This window comes from Suricata suricatta, chromosome 12 (assembly GCF_006229205.1).
Source record: "Suricata suricatta isolate VVHF042 chromosome 12, meerkat_22Aug2017_6uvM2_HiC, whole genome shotgun sequence".
Lineage (NCBI taxonomy): Eukaryota > Metazoa > Chordata > Mammalia > Carnivora > Herpestidae > Suricata > Suricata suricatta.
In genome coordinates this window covers 6,551,835-6,561,907 of record NC_043711.1, presented here as the reverse complement: position 1 = coordinate 6,561,907, position 10,073 = coordinate 6,551,835, and the positions used below count along the sequence as shown (strand labels likewise).

The 10,073-nt window shown below is 41.3% G+C and overlaps 1 protein-coding gene across 1 annotated transcript in view; it reads left to right on the top strand.

Annotated features, from left to right (window-relative positions):
- The first annotated feature begins 6,013 nt into the window (after positions 1-6,013).
- Positions 6,014-10,073, top strand: part of LOC115273487 (olfactory receptor 18-like) — a 5,311-nt gene continuing 1,251 nt past the window's right edge. The window contains exons 1-2 of the mRNA XM_029916547.1: positions 6,014-6,912; positions 9,059-9,106. Coding sequence (XP_029772407.1) covers positions 6,014-6,912; positions 9,059-9,106 — 947 coding nt within the window. The remainder of the gene's footprint in view (positions 6,913-9,058; positions 9,107-10,073) is intronic.

Here is a 10,073-nt window from a genome sequence, read left to right as displayed (position 1 = left end):
ACTTCTCCAAAGAAGACATCCAGATGGCTAACAGACACATGAAAAAATGCTCAGTGTTACTCATCATCAGGGAAATACAAGGTAAAACCACAATGAGGTATCATCTCACACCTGTCAGAATGGCGAACATCAACAACTCAGGCAACAACAGATGCTGGCAAGGATGTGGAGAATGCAAACTGGTGCAGTCAGTCTGGAAAACAGTATGGAGGCTCCTCAAAAAATTAAAAATAGAACTACCCTATGACCCAGCAATTGCACTACTAGGTATATATCCAAGGGATACAAGTATGCTATTTCCAAGGGCACATGCACCCCAATGTTTATAGCAGTGCTATCACCAATAGGCAAAGTATGGAACAAGCCCAAATGTCCATCAACAGATGAATGGAATATTACTTGACAATCAAAAAGAATGGAATCCTGCCATTTGCAACAACAATGGAAGTAACTAGAGGGCATTATGCTAAGTGAAATTAGTCAGAGAAAGACAAATATCCTTTGAAATCACTCATATGAGGACTTTAAAATACAAAGCAGATGAACATAAGGGAAGGGAAGCAAAAAGAATATAAAGATAGGGAGGGAGAAAACATGAGACCCTTAAATACAAAGAAACAGAGGGTTGCTGAAGGAATTGTGGGAGGGGGCATAGGCTAAATGGGTGAGGGGCATGAAGGGAGACACTGGTTGAAATGAGCACTAGATTTTATATACGTGAGAAATCACTGGAATCTATTTCTGAAATCATTGCTGCACTATACGCTAACTTGGATGCAAATTTAAAACGAAAGTATATATTTAAAAATTTTTATGTTTATTTTTGAGAGAGAAAGAGCACAAGCAGGGGAAGGACAGAGGGGAAGACAATGAATCCAAACCACTGAATCTGAAGACACATGAATCACGAACTCCAGATCATGATATGAGATAAAGTTGAAGGCTTCACCGACTGAGGCACCCAGGGGCCCCAAGAATAAAAATTTAAACACCAAAAGCATATATCTCTAATGATAAAACTGCAAATCCCAATCCAGGTGTAGAGAAAGAAAAATAGTTCTTCTTAGAGACATAAATTTTATTATTTATTTATTTTTTTAGAGACATAAATTTTAACTAAGAAAGTAGAAATACTAGCAGATTCTTGGTATAGAAGACATAATTCTTCTGAACTAAATGATTAAGTCAATGGCTTTGCAGATGTAAAAGTAGTATGGTGCTTTGTATAGTTGGGGAAAAATGTGTCTGAATGTTACAATCAGATATGTAACTTGGAAGTCAGAAGTGAGGAGTACAGGTCAGCTTCTTCCTGGGAAGAGGCAGAGTCTAGACACCCTGCTCCCCACCCCCTGCAACCTCAGTACATTCACGTTTTTTCCTTTTCCTCTTCCGTTAATAATCACAAGTCCTTAGAGATTGGGAGAACATGGACCAATTTGGTTAATTACGTGCCATGTGCTTTGAGCCCTCAAGGCCAAACCACTGTAAACAACCAGCCTGTGCTTTCCTGCCCTTCCGTGGCCAGTTCCAGTTAAGTGGGCTCCACACAAGTGTCTCCTCCTCCCAGAGTTGTCCGCTCCAGGAGACCCATACCTGCATCTGCCTTCCTGCCAGTCCTGGAAACAAAGCCTCTGTCATCATCCAGCTCCAGGTAGGGGAATGGCAGCAGGATCTGCATTCCTCAGTCCTGCTCCAGCAGAGAGAGAGTGCAGCCCAGGGGTAGTAAGTGCAGTGGGAGTGACTGAGTGCAGAAAGGACTGGAAGAGCACTGCTTCCTCCTCATCAGGACAACCAAGACAGTTGGCATACCCAGACAGGAAGGGATCAAAATTGAAAGATTCAGCTCACAGCCCTATAGAGACCTAATGTTACTGGTGTGGGTGAGGGTCCTAGAACTCTTATTTAGATTTCTATTTTTATCTTCCAAGGGCATCTTCACCATCAGAGCAGCACATGGGTCCTTCTTAACTGCCCACAAGTCCTGCAAATGATCATGAAATTGATGATAATGGTGATGATGGAAATGACGACAGTAACCACAATATTACAAACTTTCACTTGGGACTCCAAGTGCCAGGCACTGAGCTTGGTTTTCTATGTAGCTTCCTACCTTCTATCTGCATTGTCACTCATGATAGACAGCACCATGCCTTATCATCATTTCACAGTTAGGGACAGGAGTACATCATTCGTTTTTCCCTTCCTGATTTTCTTGTCTCCAATTCACCTTTTTCTTAACTTTAGTTTACATTCCAGTTAATTAACATACGGTGTAATATTAGCTGCAGGTGTACAATATACTGATTCAACAATTCCAACATCAGCCAGTGCTTGTCATGACAAGTGCTCTCCTTAATGTCCCTCACACATTTGACTCACCACCTCCCCTGTGGTAATCATGAGTTTGTTCTCTACAGCTAAGAGCCTCTTTCTTGGTTTGCCACACTCTTTTTTTGTTTCCCCTTGCTTGTTTGTTTCTTAAATTCCACATGGGACTGAAATCATATTGTATTTGTCTTTCTCTGACTAACATATCACTTAGCAAAATACACATAGCTCCATCCATATTGTTGCAACGGGACGATTTCATTCTTTTTTTATGGCTCGTATTCCAGTGTGTGTGTGTGTGTGTGTGTGTGTGTGTGTGTGTGTGTGTATACACATACACTACAACTTCTTCATTCTTTCACCAATCGATGGACACTGGGCTGTTTCTATACTTGGACTATTGCAGATAATACTGCTATAACTATCCCTTTGAATTAGCATTTTTACATTCTTTGGGTAAATACCTAGTACTGCAGCTAGTGGATTATAGGGTAGTTCTATTTTTACTTTTTGGGGGAACCTCCATACGACTCTCCAGAGTGGCTGCACCAGTTAGCATTCCCAACAATGATGCAAGAGTGTCACCCTTTCTCCGCATCGTCTCCAACACCTGTTGTTTTCTGTGTTGTTCATTTTAGCCATTTAGCCATTAGGCATTCCGACAGGTGTGAGATGCTATCTCATGGTGGCTTTGTTCTGTATTTTCCTGATGATGAATGGTGTTGGCCATCTTCCCATGTGTCTGTTGGCCATCAGATGTCTTCTTCAAAAAATGTACTCATTTCTCCTGTCCACAGATTATTTGTTTTCAGTGTCGACTTTTTTCAGTTCTTTATATATTTGGGGTAATAACCCTTTGTCAAATATGTCATTTGCAAATGTCTCTCATTCTGTAGGTTGGTTTTGATTTTATTGATTGTTTTCTTCCCTGTCCAAAAGCTTTTTGAGTGTTACCAGGTTCTGGGGTAGGCAGGGAATGAAGTCAGGTTCAAATGCAGTGAGTCTCTATTCACAGGTCACCTAGACAGCATCGCTCCTACTTATCCAACCTGCATATTTCTTCCTGTTTCTCTAGGCAGAGACCCCTGTTCATGTTCATGGTAGAGGACATCACAGAGCAGCAGTGTCACCTGATGCATCCATTGTAGAAAAGTTGGCTGAGATGAAGTAGAGATCATAGAAAGAGCTAGCTCCCAACAGTTTAGAGAAGCTCTCTCTTCCCCTGCTCCCAGATTCTGCTTGACACTCCACTTCCTCCTTCATTTTTGTTATTTAGGCCCTCTTGATCTCTAGGGGGATAGAGTCAGGATGTTAGATCCCATTATTGGGAAATAAATAGTTCATGGGTGTCTGAGTGTCTCAGTTGGCTGAGTTTCTTACTCTTGATTTTGGCTCAGGCCATGATCCCAGGATTGAGGGACTGAATCGCACATGGGGCTCCACACTGGGCATGGAGCTGCTTTGGATCCTCTATATTTCCTTGGCCCCGTTCTCCTCCATGCTTCTCTCTATATATCTATCTCTCTCTGTCTCTCTCTCAAATAAAATAAACTAGAAAGAAACATTTCAACATTATATCTGAGCAATTCTGGAAAAGACATCTTGACTTTTGCTTAAACAGTCTGGAGTGCAAGGAAACAGAGCACACAATTTCAGTACATGGACCCACCACTGAAATTTGGATCTTATCTGCTCTACTTTTTTTTTTTATCTGCATGGTACTGTACAAGTTCTTAATATCTTTGAGCAAGTTTATGCAACTGCACTGAGTAAGAATTAAGATGAGCATGCACTGCACATGTGAATAAATATGTGGTTGATGCATACAGTAAGGGCAAGGTAAAATTTATGTATGATTAATATTGTTGTTGTTGTTATAGTCATTATCAAGGGTAAGCACCATCTGTCCAACTAAATATCCTGTGTTTGGAAATTTTGGTTTCTCCTAGATCCTGAGAGACTTTTTTTTTTTTTTGGTCTTTATGCAGGTAGGTACTGAGTGTTTGGAGGGGAACAACTGAATCACAGTCGTTTCTGATTTCCCTGAGCCTATCCTTTGCTGGCACAGAGAAGGTGACAAGGACAATAGTGATCTCTCTTCAATATTGAATAGACCCTTCCTTGGTTCTCAGAAATAGAGCATAGACAACAAGGTTTCAGTGCTCTCTCTAGGTGCTTCTCTTCCTTCCAGTGCAACCTTCTGTTTGGTGCCACACATATCTTGAAATGGCTGCTGTTCTCCCCATTTCTAGGTGATTTCTAGAGGGACACCAGCTCCGGAGATTGAGACATTGCACAGTACATGACAGTTGTGAGACTCTAAGCCCTGATTCCCATCCCAAGGCTCTGTGCACTCAACTGCCTTTGTCCCAGATGGGCAAGCAGAAACAGGGCCATGATTCCTTCTCTTGATTTTTTTGTGAGTTCAACTGTGAATTAGGGAACTGGGCCTAAAGTGGTATATGGGGCCATTTACTGCATGAATATTATAGACCATAGGATTTTCTATGAAGAGTAATGCATTTTGCAGCTTATTTTGGAAATTTGTAGTATGGAAAGATCATTCCTTATACAAAATAGGAATTTCCATGTGGATCTATTGTGAAAGACCATTGCAACACATACTTCGAGGGTTGCCGATTCTATGCCTTGACAATAAAAGCATGAAGGTGCTTTTGTCTACCTTTTCTATTAGGAAAATAAATGTAGATAATTAGTAGTAAATTTGTATATATTATTAAAATCCTATACTATTTCATTTCTATATATTAAAGAAATTCTCACTTGTATAAAATGGATGTGGGCACAAGAATTTTATTAGGAATATTGTAATAAGAAATAGAAAAGCAAAATAACACTCATCCCTGAGGTAATACTATGCATCATTCGAAGTGCTTGAAATAGATGTGTGAACTTCACAGAGACACTTCAAACACATTATAGTCCTAAATGGGAACGAAGGAAACAATGTGAGTATTATTATAGTATTATGTAAGTTCTTAAGAAAACTGTTTATGAATACATCAGTACTAGTGTTATGGGAACATTAAAAGGAATTTATTCCTGCAATATTCATAACATGTTTGCCTTTGCATAGCTGAAGTGCACTGGGAAATGGGATCATGCAAGAAAAGCAAGAAAACTCAACTTATTCTGGTAACAAATATGAGTTCTGAAGCAAATATAACTAAATATCTCCCTTTTTAAATGTTTATTTATTTTTTCTGAAAGTGCAAGCAAGAGAGGGGCAGAGAGATAGATGGACAGAGAGAATCTCAAGAGAGGTCCACGCTGTCAATACAGAGCCTAATATGGGGCTTGAAGCCACAAACCATGAGATCATGACCTGAGCTGAAATCAAGAGTCAGATGCTTAACCAACTGAGTGACCCAGGCACCCATATATATATATATGTAAATATATATAAGCTTCTCTAACATTCTATGGCTCAATGTCTTCATGGTGGGTATATGTAGAAAGTGGTACATAGCCCCGACACCAAGAAGAAAAGAGTTCTAAGGAGAGTTTACAATCGAAAACTCTTACTATAGGTAAAGGAGGATCCCAAGTGTGAATCCTTCACTTGTGAATTTCTGGAATCAAAATAGGCACACTTAGCTGGATGTCTCTATACTTGTTTTGTTTATTCAACACTCTCTTCTTGTTTGAGAGGTGTCCCATCGTCATGGAACCACAGAATCTTACTGGTGTGACAGAATTCTTCCTCATGGGACTCTCAGATGACCCGGAACTACAGCCCCTTCTCTTTGGGCTGTTCCTGTCCATGTACCTGGTCACCGTGCTCGGGAATCTGCTCCTCATTCTGGCTGTCAGCTCTGACCCCCACCTCCACACACCCATGTACTTCTTCCTCTCCAACCTGTCCTTGGCTGACATTGGTTTTAGCACCACTACAATCCCCAAGATGCTGGTGAACATTCAGACACACAGTAAATCCATCACCTATGCAGGCTGCCTAGCTCAGATGTCCTTTTTTTTCCTATTTGGATGTTTGGACAGTGTACTCCTGGCCATGATGGCATATGACCGATTTGTGGCCATTTGTCACCCCCTGCGCTACCCAGTCATCATGAATCCATGCCTCTGTGGCGTTTTGGTCCTGGTGTCGTTTTTCAGCAGCCTTTTGGACTCTCAGATTCACCTTTTGATGGTGTCACAACTTACCTTCTGCACAAATGTGGAAATTCATTTCTTTTGTGATGCACCTCAACTTCTCCACCTTGCCTGTTCTGATACCTCCATCCACACCATACTAATATATTTCATGGGGGCCATTTTGGGTGGCATGCCACTCTCAGGGATCCTTTGCTCTTATACTCGAATTGTCTCCTCCATTCTGAGAGTCCCATCAACAGGTGGGAAGTACAAAGCCTTCTCTACCTGTGGCTCTCATCTGTCAGTTATTTGTTTGTTTTATGGAACAGGTCTTGGGGTGTATTTCAGTTCATCTGTCCCCCCCTCCCCTAGGAAGAGTGCAGTGGCCTCCGTGATGTACACTGTGGTCACCCCAATGCTGAACCCCTTCATCTACAGCCTGAGAAACAAGGACATCAAGAGAGCACTGTGGGGGATTATCAACAGGACAAAGTAATCTTAGCATCTGTCTTATCCTTTTTGGTTCACTGAATTGGAAAATGTAGCAAATCAAACATGCACAACAAGATAGTCTGAATGTGCAGTCACATGGTATAGGTACCTATATGGATCTCTTCTTTTTGCTTACACAACTTTTCCTCTTAGCATAGTTCTAGAATTGGGAGATTATTTTAGGCTCCCCATTTAGATCATAGCCCCTGCAGGGTTATGCATATATCCTATATACCTCTCACTTTCTTTTTACATTACCCAGGACTTGCAATCATGAACAGTCTTGTTTGTATCATTCCAAAATACTCATAGCTCTCTGTTATTTATTGTTATATACTTTTCCTATGATTCCTCATCCCCACTCCACCTGTTAGTTATTGGGATGATCTAAACCTTACCTTAAGGACCAAGACATCTAGTACATGTTGGCAGCTTAACGATCTTGGTCAGTTTTTTTAGCGAGTAAGGTGACTATTTAATTTCCTTTTGAAATTGAAATGGGGCACTATTAATAACGAGTTTGCATAAACGGTCATCAAGTTTCCTGAGACTTCCCTAGAAAAACGGAGATGTATGTTTTCCAAGGAGTAGATAGATGGAAGAGGACTACCAGAGCAGAGGTCATTCCCAATTTTCCCGATAGTTCTTTTTCCTGTTCCGTCTGACTTCTCCCCAATCCTATTACGTAAGCAGACACAAAATGACAAATATTGTATACTTCCACTCAAATAAGGTGCATAAAGTAGTTGAATTCATAGAGACAGAAAGAGGAATGCTGGGAGTTATGGTCTGGTGAGGGGAGAGGGCGAGTTAGTGTTTGATAGGGACACAATTTTAGTTTAGGGAGATAGCAAAGTTCTAGAGATGGATAGTGGTGATGACTGTTCAACGGTGTGAATGTACTTAATGCCACTGTCCTGGGCACTTAAAACTGGTATAACTAGTAATTTTTTTTGTTATTTTCCCACAATTTAGAAAATGGGTCTCATATCTGGAATAAGGGACATGTTACTTCCAATGTTGGGTGCTACTCAGCTCTCAGCAATCAACCTCTCTATAGGGTTGTGCCTCAGCAAGGTCATGCCTCCTACTTGGGGCAGCCCACATCCAATGACTCTTTAGATGTGGGGTGTATACATTTGTTCTTTTTGCACAAGGTCTACACTACTATAAGAGATCACCTTAGCTCCAGAACTCCCTGCTGGTTTTCAGAGATCCTATGAGTTTCAGTTTGGCTTGACTTTTTCTAGTGTCCTTCCTAGCTGCTGAGAATTTGCCAAACCACAAAACCATCCTCATTTCTGACACCAGATGCCCTTCCAGGAGTCCTTAGGTCCCCTCTCATATCAGACCTGTTGGGTACAAACTTGGAAACTTTTTCACATTCGGTAAGAATCTGACAGGACATTTTCACATTGGTAGAACAATTCAAACTGACAAAACTACATCAGATTCAATAATGCACCAAAAATGACTCACAGACCCATTTAACAGAGCTGAAGAAGCAATATACTTATGATTGCAGTTTGTTTATAGCAAAGAGATCGAATAGAGTTAGCCCAAAGAAGGGCAAGATCTGGAAGTTCCCATATGGGAAGCTTCTTGTTGTCCTCTTCCATTGGAGTCCAGACCCATTACTGCTTCCTAGTGACAATACATGTGACAATACTCAAAGACCAATGCCAATCAGGTAGCTCACCTGAGCTCCAGTGTCCAGAATTTTTATTGAGGCTTCATTATAAATACATGATAAATTGAGTTACAGCCTATCTGACTGAACTCAGTTTCCAGCCTCCCTCCCAACATTGGGCTGATATCACTTTTCCCAATGCTCCAACCCTTTAATCACATTGCTGGTCTTCTGGGCATGGCCAGTCCCCATCCTAAGTCATTTCATTAGCATAAACTATCAGGTGTGGTTCTTGGGGACTTCCATCAATATTCAATCACTCCTAACACTAGGGAATTTTCAAGCATTTAATGGTTACCTCCCAGGAACTGGGACAAAGATCATTTCTCTTCAGGTGAGGCAAATTCATTACTTCACATGTGCCCTTCCACAGGTATTGATTCCAGCAACATTACTCAGTAAACATCCTGCATGCTAATCATTGTCTCAAAGTCTGCTTCTCAAGAAACTCAATGTGGGACTGATTTTTACTAATAAAATGTATTTGAGAACATGTTATTTTTTTTCCAAGTTCCTTTACTTATTTTGAAAGGGGAAAAGAGGAGAGACAGAGCGAAAGAGGGAGAATCTCAAGTGGGCTCTGCACCATCAGCTCAGAGACCAAGACAGAGCTCGACACTGCTCACGTGAACTCTCAAACTGAATTCAGGATCTGAGACAAAATCAACAGTTGGTCGCTTAACTGAATGAGCCACCCAGGTGCTCCCCCCCCTTTTTTTTGAGGCAGAGAGAGACAGAGCATGAGTGGGGAGGGGCAGAGAAAGAGGGAGACACACAATCCGAAGCAGGCTACAGGATTTGAGCTGTCAGCACAGAGCCTGATGCAGGGCTTAAAACCACGAACATGAGATCATGACCTGAGCTGAAGTAGGAGGCTCAACTGACTGAGCCACTCAGGTGCTCTCGGGTACCCCTTGAGGAAAGCATAAAGGCAATTCTGAAGTAGGTGAAATGGTCAGCAATATTTTTCGAATATCAAACCCAATGTTGGGCTTAGGAATGGGAAAATTCAAGGGCAAGAGATGAAGAATGGGGGCATTCACTTACTCATGCTCCCTGGGGGAGCAGGGAGGTCCCCATTGAAAATCTTAACTACTTGAGGGGAAGAGCACTGGGTGTTGTATGGAAAACAATTTGACAATAAAATATTATGGAAAAAAAAAATAAAATCGCAAAAAAAAAGAAGGAAAAAAAAATCTTAACTACTCTGGAAACCCCAACTCAGAGATATTTGATAGAAAAGCAGTGCATCACCTGACGAATGGATCAAGAAGATGTGGTATATATTCACGATGGAGTACTACATGGCAATGAGAGGGAATGACATATGGCCCTTTGTAGGAAAGTGGATGGACCTTGAGGGTGTCATGCTGAGTGAAGTAAGCCAGGCAGAGAAGGACAGAAACCATATGTTTGCACTCATAGGTCTAGCAGGAAAACAAGAGAG